Source organism: Pelophylax lessonae (assembly GCF_965119305.1).
Source record: "Pelophylax lessonae genome assembly, chromosome: 1".
NCBI lineage: Eukaryota > Metazoa > Chordata > Amphibia > Anura > Ranidae > Pelophylax > Pelophylax lessonae.
In genome coordinates this window covers 741,753,328-741,779,641 of record NC_138768.1, presented here as the reverse complement: position 1 = coordinate 741,779,641, position 26,314 = coordinate 741,753,328, and the positions used below count along the sequence as shown (strand labels likewise).

General features: G+C 41.3%; 1 protein-coding gene across 1 annotated transcript in view; it reads right to left on the bottom strand.

The window, feature by feature from the left end:
• Nucleotides 1-26,314, bottom strand: part of SCFD2 (sec1 family domain containing 2) — an 876,258-nt gene that overhangs the window by 63,272 nt on the left and 786,672 nt on the right. The window contains exon 7 of the mRNA XM_082272617.1: nucleotides 7,981-8,115. Coding sequence (XP_082128743.1) covers nucleotides 7,981-8,115 — 135 coding nt within the window. The remainder of the gene's footprint in view (nucleotides 1-7,980; nucleotides 8,116-26,314) is intronic.

Below are 26,314 nucleotides of genomic sequence, written 5' to 3'. Positions count from 1 at the left end.
GGAGCGACACAAGTCGCTCCGGCCTAGAAAAAGGGTCCGGAGCTTCTTTGGGGCGACCCGGAGGCGACCGCCATAGACTTCAATGTTATGAAGTCCGTGGCGGCCGCTCCGAGGTCGCGGCACGGTGCGAAGTAGCGTCGCTGCAGTGTGAACCGGCGCTAATAGTGCATTACCTTTTGGTGATGTTTATTAAATAAAGAATTGCACTTACATGTACAGGTTTAAACACAAACGGTAAATGAAGACTGGGAGCAGAGAGATTTCTGAAACAGCTCGCGTCCGGCTGCAGCGCGGACTGCGAGTGACGTCGTGACGGCACGCCTCCCCTGCTGACGCATTTCCTCCAATAGGGCTTCAACTGAGAGTGGGAGAGAAAGTATACTGCTGGTTGCAGACATTTTAGCTTGAGCCACTAAGCTTTGTAATAACAGGCTTTTCCAATATTATTATTTTTATACAGGATTTATATAGCGCCAACAGTTTACGCAGCACTTTAAACTGTAAAAGGAGTTGAGAGCTCTCTTGGAAGAGTCAATTGGCCAGTTTTGCATTTTTCTTAGGTGATCACTATTGTTTTTCACCCTGAAAGAGGCATCTGACCTTACCGCACACAATTATTTCTTTCTCACCCTGTTTGAGCTACGTGGGCTGCATATTGGGAAAGGCAGGTAGATATCACTGCTAGTTTCCAAACATATGTTAGAAGTGGTTCATTTTGGGTGGATTGTACTATTAACCACTTCTGGACCGGAAGATTTTCCCCCTTAATGACCAGGCCATATTTTGCGATTTGGCACTGCGTTAATTCACCAGACAATTGGACGGTCGTGCGACGCTGTACCCAAATAAAACTGATGTCCTTTTTTTTCCCACAAATAGAGTTTTCTTTTGGTGGTATTTGATCACCTATGCGATTTATATTTTTTTGCGCTATAAACCAAAAAAAAAAAAGAACGACAATTCTGAAAAAAAAAAAAAACAATATTTTTTCACTTTCAGCTATATAACATTCTCAAAAATAAAAAAAATATTTTTTTTTAACATTTCAGGCCAATTTGTTTTCTGCTACATATTTTTGGTAAAAAACAAAAAAATTGCAATACGAGTATTTTGATTGGTTTGCGCAAAATTTATCGCGTCTACTAACTACAGGAAAGATTTGTGTCATTTTTATAGATTTTTTTTTTTTTACTAGTAATGGATTTTTAGCGGGAGTGCGACATTTCGGCGTACAGATCTGACCTCTAACTGACATTTTTGACACTTTTGGGGGTACCAGTGACATTACTACAGTAATCAGTGCTAAAAATATGCACTGTTTCTGTAATAATGACACTGGCAGGGAAGGGGTTAACATTGTGGGTGATCAAGGAGTTAATTGTAAGCCTAGGGGAGTGATTCTAACTGTGGGGGGCATGGCTTGTGAAATGATCATAGAGACCTGTGATCCTATATAGAAGGATCGCAGGGGCTCTGTGATCATTCCAGGGAGAAGAATGGTCAGCTGTGTTTACAACAGCTGACCATTCTTCTCTCTCAGCAGGGAGCGATCGCGGGTGTCAGGCGGCAATCAGTTTCTGCGATGCCGAGTGGGGGCGGAAGTGCACCATCGGCAGCCCACGCTTGCCCCCTAGCTGCAGGCGCTCGACCGACGTAGGTCTACGTCGGTTTGCACAGGGGGCCGCACTGCTGCAGTAAAAAGGCAGCGGGCGGTCGGGAAGGGGTTAAATGTAATGTGTTTTTTTTTCTATATGTTTTCATAAGAGCAGCACTGAAAAATAAAAAAGTTCATTTTTTTTAAATCAGGTATTTATGAAATATAGGATACACATACCATGCAGTATCATACCTGGCCAGCATGTGGAGCTTAAAGTGGTTCTAAAGGCAGAAGGTTTTTACTTACTTCTGCTTACCTGAGCCCAATCTCAATCCAGTGCTGTGCTCTCTCCGCACTGGACAAGGAGGCAGCAGCGGGGACCAGTGGTTCCTACTGCTGTCAGTCACAGCCCGTGAGGAGAGAACGGGGTGCAGAGTCAAGCCATGCTCTGCGTGTCAAAAGACACACAGAACCTGGCTCAGGATCGAGTCCTCCCACAGCAAGCGGCTATTTAAAAAAAAAAAAAAAAATCCTTTACAATCACTTTAAAGCTCCTTTTTACATACTTATCTTTACTGCCTACTATAAAAAGCCTGGTATTAACAAACCTAAATGGGGTTGATTTACTAAAGACAATTAGACTGCACACTTTGCAGGTGCAGCTACACTCTGCAAGTGCAGTTGCTCCAGAGCTTGGGAATTGAGGTGACATTTTACTTTGCAAAGAATACCCAATGATGTGCAAGGAAAATGAAAAAAAAAAAAAAAAATAGCACTTTTGCTTGCACATGATTAGATGTTTGAAGTCAGCAGAGCTTAACCTCATTTACTAAGCTCTGGAGCAAGCACACTTGGAGAGTGCAATTGCAACTTCCAAAGTGCATAAGTCTTGTGTCCAATGTGTCAAAAAATGACTCATCTCTATCTCATCCCCACATCTGTGCAGCACTATCCAATGTTTCAGTAAAATGGAATTAGAGCCTAACTATTCTTAAAAATGTTCCATCCCCCTCCTCCTACCTATCTTGTCTATCCGCACCAATCTGGTCTGGTCACATGACCTTGCAGTTCCAGCTCACCTGTGTCATGGAACGTTCGACTGGGAATTCCGGGAGCCATGACATCACCCAAAGGCTCCCATACCCCAGCCTCTGTCAGCGCTTCCTCCTCTCCTAAGTGAACTTGGTGTGGAGTTGTTTACTTTAAGGGCCAACACAGAGGACAAGGGGGCACTCTTTACGTCTAGAGGAAAACAGATTTCATCTCCAAATACGGAAAGGTTTCTTCACCGTAAGAGCTGTAAAAATGGGGAATAGACTCCCTCCAGAGGTGGTTCTGGCCAGCTCACTAGATTGCTTTAAAAAAAAGTCTGGATTCTTTTCTGGGTGTACTTAATATACAGTAAGTGGGTACTAAATTTTTATTTTTTTTGTAGGTAAAGTTGATCCAGGGAATATCCAATTGCCTCTCGGGGGATCAGGAAGGATTTTTTTCCCTGCTGTAGTAAATTGGATCATGCTTTGCTGGGTTTTTTCGCCTTCCTCTGGATCAACTACGGGTATAGGGTTGTGTATATGGGATTGTATGGTTGGGTTTTTCAATACTGTTTTTTTTTTTTTGTTGGTTGAACCAGATGGATTTTTTTCAACCTGACTAACTATGTAACTTTGTAGCTATGTAACCACTGCTCACTGATACAGGGGAGCTAGAGCAGCAGGATCAGATAACCAGACTACAGCGGACTAAAAAAGTTCAGTATACAGATCATTTTTACACAATTTAGGCAGGATAGGTAGGAGGAGGGGAAAAGAACATTTTTAAAAATAGTGTTAGGCTTTAACTTTAACTTAAAGGCTTTGTGCCAGAAAGGAGACAACCACAGTCTCTTTACAAAACCCATTACAATCCTTTTTATGTTTTTGAGTGGCAGATTGATCTTCAGTTTGACGGTGTGTCCATATTTCCAGCAAAATCAGTGGCATGGGAGAAGTCTTCCTCATCTCTCTGGGAAGTAACCACAGACATAAATCTGTTTGGGTGTCTATAACAGGAAAATCGGGGATCAATGTAACAAGAAAGGAAGAAAGGGTGAGTATTGGAAAAAAAGCACTACTGACATTTTACTGTAATGGTTAATGGAATGTATTAAAGCGGTTTTTTACTGCCGGAAAAAATAAAAATAAATACTGTACTTACCTTAAAACGAAGCCCCGACACGGACCCCCAGACACCACTGTGGGAGCGATCATGCTCTCTCGGCGTCTCTTCTGGGTTCGGCGGCTCCGGCGCTGTGAGTGGCCAGAGCTGCGATGATGTCACTTTCCGGCAAGTGCCCAGCAAGGAACTCTGAAGGTCCCCTGGACCTTCAGAGCGCATGCGCCACTAGCGTCAGCGGCTGCATGCAGGGCAAATATCTCCTAAACCGTGCAGGTTTAGGAGATATTAATTGTACCTACAGGTAAGCCTTATTATAGGCTTACCTGTAGGTAAAAGTAAAAAAAAAATAGTATACTACCACTTTAAAACACAAAAACATGAAGCCGGAATTGGGCTTTAAATACATATATATATTCAAACTAAATAAATATGATACAATACCAGTGTTGCCTGCACATCAGGAAAAAAAGAAACTGCTGGATCTATTTCAAGCATAATAGAGTTTTAGAACAGACTGGACTTACATAACGCAGCTTCATATGTAAAAGATCAAAGACAGTGTTTAGTCACCTCCTTTGACAAGCCTGCCTTTTCAGAATTTACTACTCCGTAAGGTATCAAAAGATTAACAATAGCAAAGGGATTATTACTTTATCACTTGCAGACACACGAGGCTAGAGATACATGAACGAAGCACGTGTACAAATGCAAGACTTTTCTTATTTAGATGTTTCACAACCAAAAAGAACAAATAATTTACTCCTACAATGTTAAATGATAATAACCATGTAAGTCAACTAAATACAAGCCTTGAATTTCCTCAGCTGTTGTTGCTGTCACAGCACTGTCTTCTCCAACTCTGGGATTCTGATTTAAGAATGGTTATTGTTGGCCTTGTCTTGTTACAACACATGCAGACACATGTGCTCTTTGGACTACTGAAAGCTTTATTCACACAGAATACAGAGTAGATGAACAAAAGACAGGATAAAGCCAGAAGAAAAAACGAAAAATTGTATGATGATGTTCTATCTATACTGACCTACAATAGTACCGGATATAAAGTCCAAAAATTGCAGTGCAAGTTATTTTGGCAGATGAACTTTATGTTCGGCTAACATTAATTCAGTTTAGAAAAAAATGTAAAATTGTATATCAGCATAGTGAATGACAGGGGTATGCACTGCTATTTTGGTGATAAGACAACATAATAAACTCAAGTTTTTTTTTTCCACCATGGACAAATCTCTGAAATAGTTTTTAGGTCTCTGCAAATCGCCACTAAACATTATTATGGTGTGTATGATGTGTATTATGTAAAAAAGGGCCCTTAGAGTCTCTTAATTTAGATTTTTAGGAATTATTTACTTCACTATGCAAGCAGCTAGAGATGTCAAGGACGGTTCATTTTAAAGCTCTTTTTTTACTTGTTAGGAATATGCAATTACTTTACTGTCCACAGTCTAGACACAGATTCATGTTAGCTTCCCCTTTGGCCCCTTCCTTCTCCATAGTGCCAAAAAAAAATACAGTGAAAATTGTAGTGACGCCTTGGATTGGTGGCCGTTACAGATGTGCCTCCTTACAATAGTTGTCAGTGTGGGAAGTCTGACACTGCTCTCTCCTCAAGAAAACCCAACTAAAAAAGGATGACAGGTACAATAACTGAAAAGACAGCTTTAGGAAATTGTAGAGCAATACTTTGCGCAACACTTTACAAAATGAAGGGAGACAGTATAGTTGCAATACAATTCAATAGAAGAGGGATCAGAATGGTTGACGCTTATGAATAGGGATAATCCTGTCGTGAGCTGGGTGAGATAAAAGTTGCAGTTGACCTTCTCTTGAGGTGGTAAAGGTCAGTCGTCATCCTGTTTCATCAACTGCCTTATGCCGCTATGTGTATCTGGGAAACAACTTAGGGATACACTTAAAGTGGAGTTCCACCCAAAAGTGGAACTTCCACTTAAGTGCTCCTGACCCCCTGACATGCCACATTTGGGACATGTCACTGGTCCCAGAAGATTGCCCGGCCATTCATGACGCACAGCATGACTCGTGCATGCACAGTGCACACTCAGCTGTGAAGCCGCAAGCTGTCACAGCCGGGTGCCCACACTAGTGATGCCAGCGCCGCTGAGAGGGAGAGGAGCGAGGCTTTCGGGCAGTTGCATCGCTGGATCGTGGGACAGGTGAGTTGTGTGTTTTATACAAGTCTACAGCTACACTTTTGTAGCTGCTGACTTTTATTAAACACAAAATCGGCTGGAAATCCGCTTTAAAGTTATGTCCATAACATAAAGATAGCTAAAGAGTCACAGTGAGAGGCTAGCATTGTGTTGATGGTTTGAAGCGCCAGCTCAAGCACCATAATGGAGTGGAGTCTCTAATTTTGTGAATACATTGCATGCATACTAACATTTGGGCCTGAATTAACAAAGCGAAGAATAATGCTGAAAAAACTGTGTAGGTTTTTACACATATATACAAAAAAAAAAAAAAGAAATAAGTGTCACCTGCTGTACAGGCTGGTGTGACTGGGCAAAAAAAGATAACAACATATACAGTGTCTCACAAAAGTGAGTATACCCCCCACATTTTTGTAAATATTTTATTATATCTTTTCATCTGACAACACTGAATAAAATACACTTTGCTACAATGTAAGTAGTGAGTGTACAGGTTGTAGAACAGTGTAAATTTGCTGTCCCCTCAAAATAACTCAACACACAGCCATTAATGTCTCACAACAAAAGTGAGTACACCCCCAAGTGAAAATGTCCAAATTGAACCCAAAGTGTCAATATTTTGTGTGGCCACCAATTTTCCAGCACTGCCTTAACCCTCTTGGGCATGGAGTTCACCAGAGCTTCACAGGTTGCCACTGGAGTCCTCTTCCATTCCTCCATGAGGACATCACGGAGCTGGTGGATGTTTAAGACCTTTCGCTCCTCCACCTTCCGTTTGAGGATGCCCCACAGATGCTCAATAGGGTTTAGGTCTGGAGAAATGCTTGGCCAGTCCATCACCTTTACCCTCAGCTTCGTTAGCAAGGCAGTGGTCTTCTTGAAAGTGTGTTTGGGGTCATTATGATGTTGGAATACTGCCCTGCAGCCCAGTCTCTGAAGGGAGGGGTCCATGCTCTGCTTCAGTATGTCACAGTACATGTTGGCATTCATGGTTCCCTCAATAAACTGTAGCTCCCCAGTGCCAGCAGCACTCTTGCAGCCCATGACACTCCCACCACCATACTTGACTGGAGGCAAGACACACTTGTCTTTGTACTTCTCATCTGGTTGCTGCCATACATGCTTGACATCATCTGAACCAAATCAGTTTATCTTGGTCTCATCAGACCACAGGACATGGTTCCTGTATTCCATGTCCTTAGTCTTCTGTTTGCAAGCTTTCTTGTGCATCATCTTTAGAAGAGGCTTCCTTCTGGGACGACAGCCATGCAGACCAATTTGATGCAGTGTGCGGTGTATGGTCTGAGCACTGACAGGCTGACCCCCCACCCCTTCAACCTCTGCTGTAATGCTGGCAACACTCATACATCTATTCCCCAAAGACAACCTCTGAATATGACGCTGAGCATGTGCACTCAACTTCTTTTGTCGACCATGGCGAAGCTTATTCTGAGTGGAACCTGTCCTGTTAAACTGCTGTATGGTCTTGGCCACCGTGCTGCAGCTCAGTTTCAGGGTCTTGGCAATCTTCATCTATCACAGGTCATCTTTATGTAGAGCAACAATTATTTTTTTCAGATCCTCAGAGAGTTTTTTGCTATGAGGTGCCATGTTGAACGTCCAGTGACCAGTATGAGCGAGTGAGAGCGATAACACCACATTTAACACACCTGCTCCCCATTTACACCTGAGACTTTGTAACACCAATGAGTCATATGACACCGGGGAAGGAAAATTGCTAATTCTTGCCAGTGGTTTAGACATTAACTTGTGTGTTGAGTTATTTTGAGGGGACAGCAAATTTACACTGTTATACAAGCTGTACATTCACTACTTTACATTGTAGAAAAGTGTCATTTCTTCAGTGCTGTCACATTAGAAGATATAATAAAATATTTACAAAAATCTGAGGGGTGTACTCACTTTTGTGAGATACCCTATGCATTTGTATAGTGAATACAGCTGTTCTTCCAGGAGATACACTTTTAGTGTGTATGGGGCTTCTGCAAGCTTTACTCGCCCACTGGTCATACCTACCTTCATGAACATGCTAAATCCTGTCTTCAGCAGGTCGGTGAGGCCAGAAGACATGTGTTCAATGTCCATTGGCTCGGCACGATCAGGGTGGAAAATTTCTTCAATGATTTGTTTCAACAGTGGCTTGTAGGAGGCCTGGAAAAAAATGTATTCAAATATTATAACACTTTTCAGGATTATCCTCAGTTATTCATTTATTCTGTTACTTTTCCTCTCCTCTTCCTTTCACAGGTACTCATCAAGAGTGCCTGACTATGCCCACCTTTTCCCCCCAGCTCTTCCATGCATAGAAGCCGGTACTACAGCTTCTATGAGTGGAAGAACCAGGCCTTTTAATCATCCACCTATCTTCAAATCATGTATCTGGTTTCATTCACAGAAGCAGTGATACGGCTCTATAGTACCCATCTCTCTGAAGATCAAATTATATTTACATAAAGCAACCGCATATGGAGAATATAAGGAATAAACTAAAACACATTTATGTCTCAAGAACAAAAAGGCTATCTATAGATGTATCTGTCTATCTATCAATGGATCTATCTATCTAAAAATGTACCCATGTATTCCTTCATTTTGATTTGCGGGAATTCTTGTATTATTCATGACGAAAAGGAACAAATACCATATGGCCACATAATCTTTAGTAATGATCTGGTCCATAACCCACTTACTGCATCACATTACCACACCCTACCACAAAAAATACCATACCGTGGGCTGGAAAATTATACTTATTGTGATAACCACATGTCAAAATATGCATCATCATAACAAACAATACAGATGAGGCAAAGCACAAATCAACCACAACCATTTTATCTGTGGTTGGACATTTCTCTGGAGCAATACAGGTAGCTGCTTCAAAAATAGCCATGCCCTAGTTACCTGAATACATTGCTACTTGTTTTTATAGATGTATTAATAATTCATTTGTTGTTTTCATTGGTGCTTGCAGCTTCCTGAATTATTTCTATTTACGTACATCATACAAAATATAAGGACTGCATCCTACACATGAGATAGCAATGAGAACTGTAAAATGAAGGATCTCTACAGCAAAAAATATTGTATTTCAATAACTGTGTTTGGTTAATACATGTAATGATACCACTCAGTATACAGTTAGGTCCATATATATTTGGACACAGGCACAGTTTTCATACTTTTGGGTCTGTATGCCACCAGAATAAAATTAAAACAAAACAATCCAAATGAATTTGAAGTTCAGACTTTCACCTTTAATTCAAGGGGTTGAACATAAATATCAAGTACAATTTTTAGGAACTGCAACCATTCTTATACACATTCCCCCCTATTTTCACGGGCTCAAATGTAATTGGACAAATGAATAGAATCAAAAAAAAATGTTAATTTTTAATATTTTGTTGAGAATCCTTTACTGAATCTTTTAATGACTGCCTGAAGTCTGGAACTCATGCACATTACCAAAGACTGGGTTTCTTCCTTTCTGATGCTTTGCCAGCCTCTAACTGCAGCTGTCTTTAGTTGTTCTGTTATTTGGATCTTTCTGCCTTTAGTTTTGCCTTGAGCAAATGAAATGCATGCTAAATTGGGTTGAGGTCAGGTGATTGACTCGGTCACTGCAGAATAGTCCACTCGTTTTCATTCAAAATCTCCTGGGTTGCTTTTGCAGTGTGTTTTGGATCATTGTCCATCTATACTGTGAAGCGCCATCCAATCAACTTTGCTGCATTTGGCTGAATCTGGGTTGACAGTAAATCTCTGAAAAATGGCAGAATTCATCCAGCTGCTTCTGTCACATCATCAACAAACACCAATGACCCAGTGTCACTGGAAGCCATGCATGCCCATGCCATCGCACTGCCTCCACCATGTTTTACAGATGAAGCTGTGTGCTTTGGATCATGAGCTGTTCCAAGCCTTCTCCACACTTTTTTCTTCCCGTCTTTCTGCTAGAGATTAATCTTAGTTTCATCTGTCCAAAGAATGCTTTTCCAGAACTGGTCTGCCTCTTTTAGATGTTTTCTTGGCAAAGTCTAATCTGGCTTTTCTATTTTTCAGGCTTATGAATGGTTTTCACCTTGTAGTTAACCCTTTAGTGAACCCTCTGTATTTGCTCTCCTGTAGTCTTCTCTTGACTGTAGACTTTGACAATGATACGCCCACCTTCTGGAGTGTGTCCTTCACTTGTCTGGATGTTGTAAATGTTTTTTTTCTTTACCACAGAAAGGATCCCGCGATCATCCACCACTGTTGTCTTCAGTGGATGTCCAGGCCTTTTTATGTTGCTGAGCTCACCAGTGCGTTTTTCTTTCCTCAGAATGTACCAAACTGTTGATTTGGCCACTCCTAATGGTGCTGCTATTGGTTTTTTTTTTTCATTTTTGAAGCCTTACAAAGGCCTGTTTCACTTGCATAGACAGCTCCTTTGAACGCAGACCTTTTATCTGCTTAATTGATGAAGAAATATGAATGTGAGTAGTCCACACCTGGCCATGAAGCAGCTTTTGAGTCAATTGTCCAAATACTTTTGGTCCCTTGAAAAAGGGGGATGACTATTCTTAAGAGCTGTAATTCCTAAACCTTTCCTCTGATTTTGACGTACATAACATCAAATTAAACCTGAGAGTGTGTACTTTCAGCCCATATCCAATATATAACTATAGCTTGAATATGTATTGGTAAATAAGTGAAAAAAATAAAATTGTGTCTGTGTCTAAATATACAGTGCCTTGCGAAAGTATTCGGCCCCCTTGAATTTTGCAACCTTTTGCCACATTTCAGGCTTCAAACATAAAGATATAAAACTGTATTTTTTTGTGAAGAATCAACAACAAGTGGGACACAATCATGAAGTGGAACAAAATTTATTGGATATTTCAAACTTTTTTAACAAATAAAAAACTAAAAAATTGGGCGTGCAAAATTATTCAGCCCCCTTAAGTTAATACTTTGTAGCACCACCTTTTGCTGTGATTACAGCTGTAAGTCGCTTGGGGTATGTCTCTATCAGTTTTGCACATCGAGAGACTGAAATTTTTGCCCTTTCCTCCTTGCAAAACAGCTCGAGCTCAGTGAGGTTGGATGGAGAGTGTTTGTGAACAGCAGTTTTCAGTTCTTTCCACAGATTCTCGATTGGATTCAGGTCTGGACTTTGACTTGGCCATTCTAACACCTGGGTATGTTTATTTGTGAACCATTCCATTGTAGATTTTGCATTATGTTTCGGATCATTGTCTTGTTGGAAGACAAATCTCCGTCCCCGTCTCAGGTCTTTTGCAGACTCCATCAGGTTTTCTTCCAGAATGGTGCTGTATTTGGCTCCATCCATCTTCCCATCAATTTTAACCATCTTCCCTGTCTCTGCTGAAGAAAAGCAGGCCCAAACCATGATGCTGCCACCACCATGTATGACAGTGGGGATGGTGTGTTCAGGGTGATGAGCTGTGTTGCTTTTACGCCAAACATAACGTTTTGCATTGTTGCCAAAAAGTTCGATTTTTGTTTCATCTGACCAGAGCACCTTCTTCCACATGTTTGGTGTGTCTCCCAGGTGGCTTGTGGCAAACTTTAAACAACACTTTTTATGGATATCTTTAAGAAATGGCTTTCTTCTTGCCACTCTTCCATAAAGGCCAGATTTGTGCAGTATACAACTGATTGTTGTCCTATGGACAGAGTCTCCCACATCAGCTGTAGATCTCTGCAGTTCATCCAGAGTGATCATGGGACTCTTGGCTGCATCTCTGATCAGTCTTCCCCTTGGTATGAGCTGAAGGTTTAGAGGGACAGCCAGGTCTTCGTAGATTTGCAGTGGTCTGATACTCCTTCCATTTCAATATTATCGCTTCCACAGTGCTCCTTGGGATGTTTAAAGCTTGGGAAATCTTTTTGTTTCCAAATCCAGCTTTAAACTTCTCCACAACAGTATCTCGGACCTGCCTGGTGTGTTCCTTGTTCTTCATGATGCTCTCTGCGCTTTAAACGGACCTCTGAGACTATCACAGCGCAGGTGCATTTATACTGAGACTTGATTATACACAGGTGGATTCTATTTATCATCATTAGTCATTTAGGTCAACATTGGATCATTCAGAGATCCTCACTGAACTTCTGGAGAGAGTTTGCTGCACTGAAAGTAAAAGGGCTGAATCATTTTGCACGGCAATTTTTCAGTTTTTTTATTTGTTAACAAAGTTTGAAATACCCAATAAATTTCGTTCCACTTCATGATTGTGTCCCACTTGTTGTTGATTCTTCACAAAAAATTACAGTTTGATATCTTTATGTTTGACGCCTGAAATGTGGCAAAAGGTCGCAAAGTTCAAGGGGGCCGAATACTTTCGCAAGGCACTGTATATGGACCTAACTGTATGTATTCTATTTTGTTATTACAGTGCCATGGCTGCTTGCTACCTTCACCCTTATTCCCATTTTTCCCATTTTCTAAAACCCAAATAAAGATTCACACCTTTTTATCTCTGATGCTATTTCTAGCCCTTCATTCCAGTGCTCTGTATAGGTAAAGCTGAGTAGCAGCTATGCAGAAAAAAAGAGATGTGTGTCTAACCAGGTTTGTGTGAATTACGGAGAGAATTTGGTCTAACTCTTGTGCCTATTAGGCCTTTTTCACCTGGGCTTCAGCTTGCATAAGAGCAGTGTGAACAGTAAGCATTGGCAAAGCATTTGCAGAGCTTTCAGCAAGCTTTGTTTGAATTTTTTAAAATACTATTCAACTCCAGTTTGTAAATGTTGAACGCAGAACCTAAAGAGAGTGTTGATTTCCACTTTAAGCAAGCTGCTAGCCGGCTTTCAAAAACCTTCAAGAAGTTCTGCAGCCCGCTAGCAGTTTGTTTAAAGTGCAAATTGAACCATATAATAGCGCACACATACACAGAAAAAAATGGTTTTGAAATTTTGCAAGGCTATTTAAAAACACCTGCTCTTATATATTAAATATGGGGATTTAGTCACACCATATGGCCATACTGTGCTTAAGCCCACCACTACGTCAAAGTACCCCATTTTCAGTGGGTCCTACACTAATCATAGAGAAGATAATCCCACTTCTCAAAACCATAGGGCAATACTCACTCCTGTCATGGGAAAAGTTTGCAGGCTGCAGACTCCTCTGCTGAAACTGCAATGAAGGGACACCTCCTGGAACTACTCACAGGTGGACCATGCTGATGAGGTTTTGGTGTGGAAGAGTGGGGTGCTCCGCCCATAAGTCTGGTCAGGACTATACATGAAACAAAAATTATATTGGGGGGCACACTCTAAAAACGCACAATTCTCTGGTTGGTGCTGCTAAAAGACCAATATACAAATTGAACCATATAATAGCGCACACATACACAGAAAAAAATGGTTTTGAAATTTTGCAAGGCCCCCCAATATCATTTTTGTTTCATGTATAGTCCTGACCAGACTTATGGGCGGAGCACCCCACTCTCCCACACCAAAACCTCATCAGCATGGTCCACCTGTGAGTAGTTCCAGGAGGTGTCCCTTCATTGCAGTTTCAGCAGAGGAGTCTGCAGCCTGCAAACTTTTCCCATTAGAGGAGTGAGTATTGCCCTATGGTTTTGAGAAGTGGGATTATCTTCTCTATGATTAGTGTAGGACCCACTGAAAATGGGGTACTTTGACGTAGTGGTGGGCTTAAGCACAGTATGGCCATATGGTGTGACTAAATCCCCATATTTAATATATAAGAGCAGGTGTTTTTAAATAGCCTTGCAAAATTTCAAAACCATTTTTTTCTGTGTATGTGTGCGCTATTATATGGTTCAATTTGTATATTGGTCTTTTAGCAGCACCAACCAGAGAATTGTGCGTTTTTAGGGTGTGCCCCCCAATATCATTTTTGTTTAAAGTGCAACTCCACTTTTGTTGAGAAAACAGCATTCCCCTCTGGGTGATCTATGTATATTGCAAGGATTATAACAACCTTTGTTGCAGATTCCTACCTTTTGGTAATCTGAAGAAATCTCTGTTTGTTCCCCTGTGCCAAGTGGGTCTAATGGGAGTGGTTTCATATTTATCACATAGCTGTGCAGCTGCAGAGCACAAATAAGGAAATCTACTGGGCATGCATCCCTTTAGACATGTTCATATTGGAAGTATCTCACCAAAAATTACATTTTTGTTGCAGGGGATGCCTAAAATCTGACTTGTATCTTAGGCAGACTTCAGTGAGCCAATCACACAAAATCAGTGAGCCAATCACACAAGCAGGAAATTATGTTTCTGGGGGATGGAAAGTACACAATCTGTGTACAGTACACCTCCAGATAGTCATATTGCAATTGCATTTTCAGAAAATGACAGCGGCTGCAGATTGAAAAGAAAAGGAATTTTTAATAACATTGAATTACAATATGACTTGTGTCACAATGATAAACGCTGTATTGTTTTTTCTTTGTTTACTATTTTTTCCCCCACTAAAGTGGAGTTACCCTTTAAAGTGGCAATAAACAATCCCATTAGGATCTGTGTTCAGCATTTACAAACCGGAGCTGCGTGGTACTTTAAAAGATTTAACAAAGCTTGCTGAAAGCTCTGCTAATACTTTCTCACTGCCCTTATACAAGCCGAAGCCTGTGTGAAACAGGCCTTAGACTGCACAGTCATATTTAGGTACACTGCACAAATGACTATAGAAACACAGATTGTTATTACAACATCAATCTGACTGCATATCTATTTTTCTTTTAATTGGGCTTTATTTTAATTCAGTTTGGAGCTATCCCTCTCACTTTTGCTCTTTAACGTGGTCTGTGCACTTCCAGCTGACAAGTCTAAAAGAGTACATTGGCTCAGTAAATGTTTTCAAATTCATTGGGGATTGCTTTGCTGTGTCCCCAATGGAAGATCACTGTCCGCACATGCCACATGGTGCCGGTAAGACAAAGGTATCCAGTCTACAGGTGTCTTTAGCTTAATAACTATTTTGGTATATTGCTGAATATTTTTGTATGTTATTTGTGCGTTATTTAGCAATGACACCAAGCAAGAAAATGTGACTATTACAAGTCAGTGCTGAAAAGACATGGTTGGTAAATAATTTGTTACACTACCTTAACAAATAGAAAAATGCTATGTCCCAATGGGGCGATTACCGTGGACATGGGAAGGTGTCAGTGCCACGTCCTAATTCATGTATAGAAAGAGAGTTAATTGGCACGGACTTTACTGGCACATAATATCAAGTAGCAATAGATAAAATCAATCATTTGTTTAATAAAGTATTCACGTTAAAATCTACTTCATTCTTTGAACAACGCAATCATATAACATTTTTTTTTTACATGTGGACACAGAAATACGGTATGTCTATTACATATGTACATCGCTATGCCAATGGATGCCCATTTGTTCTGGAGCCTGAGCCAGAATACAGACGTTCAGTAGTGGAAGTGCCCTACCACCAGATTTTACACTCATACTTACTTGTCTGCTATGTTACCGACGCTCGTTGGTGAAATATATAAAGGGAAGTTATTCTATGTATCCACAGGTATTCGAGTGGTAATTGGGCATCCATTGGCACAGCGATGTACATATGTAATAAACATATTTCTGCGTACACATGTTGTTAAAATATGTAAAAAAAAATTTAATGTGATTGCGTTGTTCAAAGAATGAAATATATTTTAACATGAATACTTTATTAAACAAAAAATTGATTTTATGTATGGCTACTTGATATTATGCGCCAGTAAAGTCCGTGCCAATTAACTCTCTTTCTACCATAATAGATATGTATGTACTGTATAAAAAACATGTGCCTTATGGAGCTCTCACATGTGTCCTGTGTAGAACGAGTTCATTAGTCCTCAGAATGATTCACCTTCATTTAGATTTGCGATTTAGTCCAGCAAGGTAAAATGAATAGACTCCTGACTGAGTATTGCTAGCAAAGTCTGTTAACAATACATGGGCTAGATTACAGTATTTTTTCAAGCATTTATGAAGGCCAATAAGTGTCAACAACCATTTTTTCAAAACATATCAACGAATGTTCTTTATAAAAAGCATTTATATTCATCATGTCTCTGGTTAATAAAACATATGCTGAAATTATTATAAGAAAGATATAAAAATAGAGCAAGAATGTTTGCCATGGTTAAAGAATTATCCGCGTGAATCAGAACTTCTCTATTGCACAATTAGCATTTCCATCCGCACAAAGATAAGGCATCAGATTTAAATACCCCAGATTTGCTATGGTTGTACATGTTTTTGAGGCAAGATAGCATAACATTCCATTCTGCCCTGTAAGTCTAGCAGATCACACCTACACTACAAGGAAGCCTATATATGGCTGTACATGCTGATGAGGCTTTTAAGTGCAAGTCTGACAAAATAAAAACAACACACAAGCATGTTGCAGAATTGCACTGTCATGAATATCAAAGCAGTCTGTTATGTTAACGGTTATGTTAGCCTATTCCGGTACAGTTAATATGGCATGCACAGTTAGACACAATACCCCAGCCAGTGCCAACTCCATGGTCTAATCAAGGTAATGCCAGATATACACATAGCAATTTTCAATGATTTAATGCCACTTTCAACTAGCTTACAATTGTAAAAATGACCAAAAGTCAATTGGACACCTAAAGCTGTGTTAAATCCAAAAACAAAAATGTAATATATTGCAGACTACTTTAGTTTCCTTTTTAACGCTTTTATTTTTATTTTTGCCTGTTTTTACAGCCAGTAAGTGTGTTGTTTTTCAACATCCTTTAACAGACGAAGCTGTCCAGCAGTAATGGCAGTTAGAGGGTTGAGACAAACCATTTACACCCCATTCACACTTGTGCGATTATACTCCAATTTTTCCAATTATAGCCATTCATGTATGTACGACCTAAAGTATAACTAAAGGCAAAACGTTTTTTTTTTTTTTTTTGGATATTATGCAAAAGGGGGACAAAAAAAGGAAGTGGATCTGCCACTTAGCCCCGGTTCACACTTATGCGATGCGGGAAGGCTGCGAATTCGCAGCCTGTTCCCGCATCGCAAACGCACCCCTGGCAGTTCACTCTGCCATATGCGATACGCTGGGGGTGTCAATGTAATCTTAACGACACCCCCAGTTTGATCGCATATCGCAGTGCGATCTTGCAGTTCGCACAGTATCGGATCGCACAAGTGTGAACCGCTGTGCGATCTGATCCTGATGCGGCTGCAAAAAAGGGTCATGTGCATCTTTGCTGTGGGTGCGGTGCGAATTTAGCCATACAAAGTGTATGGCTAAACTCGCACCGCACAGCCAATCGCATGCAATGAAGGAGCAGTGCGCTCCGACATTACATGCGATCGCCGCAGCCGCATCAGTGTGAACCGGCTCTTATTGTTCTTAATGTCTAGCTATCTCCATCCCTAGTTAAATATGGCAAAGAGGGAAAAGAAATGTGGGACTTTAAATGAGTACAGCTAGACACGGGGGCTATCACTGTATATAAAGTATTGTAAATCATAAATAATCCGTGTATTACATATAAATACAAAAATAATAATAACTTTTCAAAATCCTTAATAATAAATAAACTATTTTATTGTGAAAACAAATTCTCCATAGGTACACAAATATATAATGTAAAAAACAAACTTTATATAAACCCAGATAATGGGGACCCATGGAGAGCTGGCACAAAATCGAGTATCTGATTAATCATTTGTAATATATAACATAATATGTCTGGATATTATTAAAAGGGATTAGAACACTTGGCAGTTTTTTTGCGGTCTGTGTTTCCGTTAAGGAGATTCACCCTCTCTGTTAGTTCTCTTTACCATTATCATTGAAAGTGAAAGTAAAAGAAAATCTCAAATTTTGGGTTGTCCCCAGAAAAGTAAAAGATAGGAAATCTTTCAATGGGAACACTAATTCTGGTGACCTGAAGGTTCCCAAGGAATTTTCTTAATTTGCAGGGATTGCCACAGACACAGATGGCGAATAAAAAAACCCTCCCTTACTCTTTCCAAAATAAGTATTGCCTATAATACTATGTTAACCAGTTCTGGACCGGAAGGATTTGCCCCCTTAATGACCAGGCCGTTTTTTGCGATTCGGCACTACGTTATGGAAAATTGCGCGGTCGTGTGACACTATACCAAAATAAAATTGATGTCCTTTTTATTACACAAATAGAGCTTTCTTTTGGTGGTATTTGATCACCTCTGCGATTTTTATTTTTTGCGCTATAAACAAATAAAAAGCGACAATTCTGAAAAAAAAAGAAAAACAATATTTCTCCATTTCTGCTATATAACATTCCCAAAGAAAACATTTTTCATCCTTTTAGGGCAATTTGTATTCTGCTACATATTTTTGGTAAACAAAATCGCAATAAGCATATTTTGATTGGTTTGCGCAAAAGACAGATCGGACCCCTAACTGACATTTTTGAAACTTTTGGGGGCACCGGTGACGTTACCACAGTAATCAGTGCTAAAAATATGCACTGTTACTGTAATAATGACACTGGCAGGGAAGGGGTTAACACAGTGGCGATCAAAAGGGTTAATTGTGAGCCTAGGGGAGTGTTTTCTAACTGTACGGGGGATGGGCCTGTGAAATGACCACAGAGACCTGTGATCCAATATAGAAGGATCACAGGCGCTCTGTGATCATTTCAGAGAGAAGAACGGTCTGCTGTGTACAACAGCTGACCTTTCTTCTCTTTCAGCGGGGAGCGATCGCAGGTGCCCGGCAGCAATCACGGTTGCTGGCCCCATGCATCTGCATCCCCGCTGCCTAGTGGCCCCATGCGAGCGAACAATGTAAAGCTACGTAGTTTTGCACAGCCGAGCCAGCCTGCCGCAGTAAATCTGCGGCGGGTGGTAAGCAAGTGGTTAAAGTCACGGTGACTTTAAAGTAGTTCATGCACTGCTTTGGTCCACCTTTCATGAAACCTGAGAGTCATAGACATCAATGTTAACTCTCACAAATTGCATGAAAGTCTTAAATGAATGTATTACATGCAATAGTGATGCAACAGTGGGTCTGCCTTTGCAGAGGGATAACAAGTCATATCCCAGTTGCACCCATCCAAAGTTGCATCAAAGTTTGCCCGACCTTGAAGTCGTAAAAGTGTGAACAGAGCCTTATGCCTGACAGGTGTGCTTCCAATGCTCAGCTTTTATTGATTAAGTAAAACCTTTATCCCAAAAAGAAAACAAAAGCTGTTGCTGTAACTGCTTTTCAAACCACAGCGTGTAATCTTCTGCAAAATGTAAAGCAATATGGCAACCTGGAGGCGTTCTGTACACAGCTGGTGTATGGAACGCCCCCCAGAAATGTAATTTCCTGCTTGTATGATTCACTGATTTTCCCAGAAGTCTGCAGTAAGATACAAATCTAATTTTGGGCATCCTCTGCAACAAAAAGTTCAGTTTTGGAGAGATACTCCCAAAGGGTTTATTACATCTAAAGGGATTCACACCCTGTCACTTTCCCCCATTAGAGCCCTGCAAGTGCAGCAGCTGATCACTTATGAAAAAGTCATTCCATTCACATTCAGTTTGCACATGAACGCAAACAGCCATTTCTTCAGGGGAAAAAAAGGACTCTGCAACAAAATGTGTTAAAATCCTTGCATTGTACTTTGATCACTCAGAAGGAAATATTTTTTTCTCAACAAAAGTGGAGTTACTCTTTAACCACTTCTAGACCAGAAGGTTTTACCCCCTTAATGACTAGGCCATTTTTGTGCGATATGGCACCGGGCTATTTTAAATGATAATTACGTGGGCGTGCAATGTCGTACCCAAAAAAAATTGATGTCCTTTTTTTTTAACCACAATTGGAGTTTTCTTTATATTATATTTTTACTTTCCACTATAAAACACAGCCAATTAAAACAATTACATTTTTTCATCATTTTAGGCCAATATGTATTCTGCTACATATTTTTGGTAAAACAAATCCCAGTAAGTGTATATTGATTGGTTTGTGCAAAAGTTATTACGTCTACAAACTAGGGGATAGATTTATGGCATTTTTATTTATTTTGAACTAGTAATGGTGGCAATCAGTGATTTTTAGTGGGACTGTGACATTGCGGCAGGCAGATTGGACACCTGACACTTTTGAGGGGACCAGTGACATTACTACAGTAATCAGTGCTAAAAATATTTACTGTACTAATGACACTGGCAGGGAAGGGGTTAACACCAGGGGCGATCAAAGGGTTAATTGTGTCCCTAGGGGGTGCTTTCTAAATGTGTGGGGGGATTGACTCACTGGATGAACATAGAGATCCGTGTTCCTAAATAGCAGGAACACAAGATCCCTATGTTCATCTCTGACAGAACAGTGGTCTGCCTTGTTCACATAGGCACACTGCCGTTCTGGCTCTCTGGGGAGCGATGGCACGCGCCCCCACTGGCTATTGCACGAAACGGCGTACAGGTACGTCGTTTCACGCAATAGAGCTGACCTCCCGCGGTATATGTACTGCTTGCGGTCAGCAAGTAGTTAAATTGTATCTAAAGCCAATTTTTTGTTTCATATTAGTTGAATAGTATGGGGAAGTGTTAGAACCTCCATCCGGTTTTTATTGCTGTCTGTGTGTACGTTGGAGAGATTCATCGTCTCTCTTTGTCCAGGTGACTGCTGTCAGTAAGAAAAATCTCAACTTAACTGTCACTAGGACAGGAGGGGAAATCTTCCAATGGGGTAATTTGTTCTGGCGATAACTGACTATGGGAGCATTCCTTTCACTTTGGAAAGACTCTCTCACTTCCTGTTTTGTCTAACACAAAGTGAAGGAAATCGCCACAGTAAGACTACAAAAAGCAACCTCATAACCTATTAAGATTCCCTATCCTATCCAAAATGTAAAAAAAAGTGAAAGGAACTCCCCCTTAGTCTATTGTTATCAGAACATATATCAGAACATGGGCGGCACAGTGGTGTAGTGGTTAGCACTTTCACCTAGCAGCAAGAGGGTCGCTGGTTCGAATCCCAACCACGACACTACCTGCCTGGAGTTTGCATGTTCTCCCTGTGCCTGCGTGGGTTTCCTCCGGGTACTCCAGTTTCCTCCCACACTCCAAAGACATGCTGGTAGGTTAATTGGATTCTGTATAAAATTGGCCCTACTATGTATGAATGTGAGTTAGGGACCTTAGATTGTAAGCTCCTTGAGAGCAGGGACTGATGTGAATGTGCAATGTATATGTAAAGCGCTGCATAAATTGACAGCGCTATATAAGTACCTGAAATAATAAATAATAATAATAACAATAATAATAACATATGACCCCATTGGAAGATTTTCCCCTCCTGTTCTGGTGTTCAAAATGTTGGCACATTGGGGAATTTCCACCTTAAACAACTGTTATGTGAACACCACTGGATGATTTAGCTTTGACTCTTCCTCTAGTGTCAATTAATAGTGTGTGTGTATATATATATATATCTCCCCTGCAGATTTTGTAAGTTTGCCCACTTATAAAGAAATGAAGGGTCAACAATTGATATCATAGGTGTATTTTAAATGATAGAGACAGAATATCAACCAGAAATCCAGAAAAAAACAAATGATGCAAATGTTATAAATTAATTTGCAGTTCTTTGGTCTTGCCCAAGATGGTGAGGTTTGACGACAGGTTCAAGCTGCTCAGGCGATCCGACTTTGCCTTACATTTATATGTCCATGTCCAACTTCTATGTGACTTCAAGGAATGGGATCCGACTTTGATCTGACAGTACCAGGCCCTTTGAGTCTAAAATTAATTAAAAAAAAAAATGTGTGCTCTCCCCCCGACGACCATAATAGATTCTTCAGTCTGGTATAGATTTTAAGGGAAACTCCAACACCAACATAAAAAAATGGGTATGGGGTCTCCCCCAAAATCCATACCAGGCCCTTATCCGAGCACGCAACCTGGCAGGACAGGAAAGGGAAGGGGGGGGGGACAAGCGAGCGCTCCCCCTCTCCTAGACAATACCAGGCCACATGCCCTCAATATGGGGGGGGGGTGGGTACTTTGGGGCAGGGGAGAGCCCCCCACACTGAAGCACCTTATCCCCGTGATGATGGGGACGAGGGCCTCTTCCTGACACCCCTGGGCAGTGGCTGTGGGGGTATGCGGGGCAGGGGGCTTATCGAAGTGATGTCATCTGGAGACCCTACCCCTTGTGATGTCACCGCCTGGGGCATAATGGGGCAGTGACGTAACAAGGGGTGAGTCTCTGGATGGCCACACCCCATGGCTACATAAGTATTGGCACACGCCAGAGCTAACACAACAGCAGGAGCTAGTGTCGGGAGAAGAACTGAAGGAAGAACCAGAGAAAGAAGACAGTGGAGAGAGAAGAACCAGAGGAAGAACCAGAAGAAGACGACATCACTGGACAGGGAAAAACCAGAGGGAGAAGACACGTTGGCGCTACTTTAATAGAGGACTTGTAAAAAACCTGTGCACCGATTTTATTTATTTTTGACTTTTTTCTTTTGGGTAAATGAGAAGGGGTACAATATACCACAAACTCATTCACATAAAGTGGGGGGGCCGGGATCTGGGGGCTCCCTTGTTAAATAGGGCTTCCAGATTCCGATTATCCCCCTGCCCGCAGACCCCCACAACCACCGCCCAGGGTTGTCAGGAAGAGGCCCTTGTCCCCATCAACATTGGGACAAGGAGCTTTGGGGTGGACGGTTGAGAGCCCCCTGCCCTAAAGCACCAACCCCCCCAAGTTGAGGGCATGTGGCCTGGCATGGTTCAGGGGGGGGGGGCGCTCGCTCATCCCCCCCTCTCATAATCTGCCAGGCTGCGTGCTCAGATAAAAGTCCCAAAGGGCCTGGTATACAATTGGGGGAAACCCCACGCCGTTTTTTTTTTTAAATGTTGGCGTGGTGTTTTCCTTAAGATCCTCAGAGCACAAGTCACATGCCAAAATCAGACCAGTTAAGAAGATAATCCGACTTTGATCTGACTTTAATGATTTTTAATGGGCTGAAGACGGACCAAAGTAGTGCAGGAATCTTTTTCAAAGTCGGATCGACTTGTGTAGAACCAGTTAAGATGGCTCTCATAGGGAACCATTGATTTATACACGTCATGCGACATGTGCACTCAAAGATGAAGCATAAGTCACACCAGTGTGAACAGGGCCAGAATTGAAGAAAGATTCTGTGGACAGGAGTCTTGATTTTACACATAACGAGCTGTCGTTAGGAGCACCTTCTTAAATTCACAGGACTAATCTGTGTACCACTTGAGCACATACTGTAGCCAGTCTGTGGGAGCCAGAATTATTGTTGATTGGTAGGGATCAAATACTTATTTTACTCACTGAACTGCAACTCCATTTATAACATTTGTATTGTGTGTTTTTTTCTGGATTTTTGGTTGATATTCTGTCTCTATCATTTAAAATACACCTATGATAACAATTATAGACCCTTAATTTCTCTGTAAGTGGGCAAACTTACAAAATTTGCAAGGGATCAAATAATTATTTTCCCCACTGTATATATCTATATATATATATATAGATATATATATATAGATATATATATATCTATACAGTATATATATATATATATATATATATATATATATATATATATATATATATATACACACAGTATATATGTTAGAAAGCCAGAAGACCTGGCCCAAGGTTTAGGCCCCTTTCACACTTGTGCGACTTGTCCTCCAACTTGGGACTGCAAAAACGCACGACAAGTTGTACTCCATGCTTTTCCGTTCATATCTGTGCCACTTCAAGTCGCAACGACTTCAAATTAGTTCCTGCACTACTTTGGTCCGACTTTGATGCATCCCTGGGTGGATGACGGATTCTAAGGTAGGCAGTAATCTGATCGATTAGATCCTCTAGGTCCAACTGGAGTTGCCCGATAGATTCAGATATTTTGGGTCCTCTATTTGTACCCTTTGTGGTTCTGAGGTATTGCAGAGCTGTGGGTTCTTTCCTCTGGGGTAGCCCCGCTTGGTGCAGGGTGTCGCCAATAACCAATACTACTGTTTTTAGCTATGCGGTCTCACCATTGTATACCCTTAACCGGTTAGTATAATATACACTATAGATAAATATTTGAATTGTCATGGACATGCAGTAGTGTCCGGCAGCTTACCTTCTCCTCCATGTCTCCATTAGAGGCCTGAGTCTCTTTCTGGCTGCCTTTTATCGTCTCTCCGCCCAGTATGGCTCCTCCCCAGGCCATTTCAGGAAGTCTATATTAACTAGTGCATTGCAGGTCTGCTTTGCTGTTCAACTTTGTTTGTTAGCTTGTGTTCCTGTCTGCCGTGTGCTACGTCTACCTTGCTGTGTACCGATTTTGGCTCATCTCTGACTACCCCTGTTTGCCTGTGACCCTGACCTTTGGCCTGTCTCTTAGTTACCCTCGTCTGCCTGTTTTCCCTGACCTCGGCTTACCCATCACTATCCCTTGTGTCCTGAGTGGCTGCTTCCCCTCTCTTCCTATGGAGCGTGACCTGGGGGACTCCAGGGGCCTCGACCTGGGTTCAGCTGCAGCGAAGGCCATCCTCACCATTCGAGGCTCTGGTGAACACCTGCTGGGCCTTAGACTCCGCTCCCTGGGGAATTTTGGGCTCACGTTTCCTGTCCATCCGCAGCAGTCAGCTATTGGGTTCACTACCTTGTGGTGCACCCCTATCCCCAACAGGGTGCAGTTGTCACCTGGCCACAGGTGACCTGACATGAATGTGATATACATTGTATAAATTTGGAATTTATGACTGAAATATGTTCCTTCTATACAACAGAATGACTGTAAACGTTATTTCAATACCCCCCGATGAAGAGATTAACCCTCATTTCTCGAAACGCGCTGGGTTTGTGTTTCTGTTATTCACAGTCACCACGGACTATGGTTGTACAACCAAGCTCTTTACCGCATAGTTTTTATGTTTGTATATTGTGATTTGTACCCAGTTACTTGTAATAAAATGTATACATTTTTAAACTGATTCTATGCCCTATAAAATCCCACCATGGGGGACTAACACAAAAGATTTTGAGTTTAGGGATGTGGGCATTATTTCCTCTTTCAGCGAGCATCTGGTAATTTTGATGCGTTTTGAGGTCCATAGACCTCAAGATTACACAGGCATTGCTTCAAGTCCAGTCAAAATTGTGGCAAAATCATGGTAAAATTGTGAGACTTTTAGGTTGCACAAGTGTGAAAGGGGCCTTATATATCACTAGATCCTCTACCTTCAAAAAAATATGTATGGCCCCAATTTAGCTTTAGGGCTTTCCATATACAAATCTTCCATCTTCAATGGTGTCACACTTCAGATGCTCAATGATGCTTTAGGATGATTACATACACATATACTGTATCTTTCAGCACCCCCCCCCCCCCAAAAAAAGAATCGAAACCCTCAGCCAACTTGTGCTCAGTCCTTACCCCTTAAGATCTATGTCAAAAATAGGAATGCTACAAATATAAGGCAGCGTAGGAGATCAGAAAAAAACTAACACTAACATTTTTCTAATCTCTTTGTCAGGCTAATTGGGAACAATTAATAAATTGTTGCATAGTGGACAGCAGTTCTCTAGGTTGTTTCACTCTGTCTTTCATCCAGGGGCACTCCCTGCAAAACTTAAAGGCTGCCCCCCCCTTCTAATTCTAAATGGTACCTCTAGTGCTAAGCCATCCACACACCAATGATCCCTGCTATTCTAGCTGCAGTGAGGACAAAGAAGTAGTGCAGGAATAAAACTGGCCCTACACGCATAGATTTCTTTCATTTAACCTGCACCTGGAGCCATTAGGGCCACCCATGGATCAAGTTTATGCCAACTCAGCAGGAAACTGCAAGAATTTGGTCTGTATATGGACAGATTAAAGGGATAATAAACCCTCAGTTTTATTAAGTACTTTCAGCAGCTGATTTAATCACTTGATAAAGAAATTAAATAAAAACGGCGCCTCCTATAGGTGAATGATAAAAATACAGCTGCCGCCAGATTTGGCGTGTGCCAAAAAATTGATGTGTGTAACTTTTGAGCCCCTCAAAAGTTACACATATTGATTTAATAACTTACCAAGTATGCAGCTTCTTTATCTTCTGCTTCAGGTTTCCTCCTTTCAGGGTGGCTCCTTTCCAGTCAGTGCCTTATGGAGCCACCATTGCATGCAGGGACTAGGACTGTGTCTCCCTATACCATGTGCATCACATAGTACCATAACCTAGGATGGCAAGGTGCCCTCCTGCTCCTCCCTCCTACTCTCCCTCCCTTCTCCAAGTTAACAGACTGATTGGATACTGTCCTGACTTTCCGTCAAGACTGGAAGTTCAGAGAAGCAGCACTGAGAGAGCAGAAGCCAAC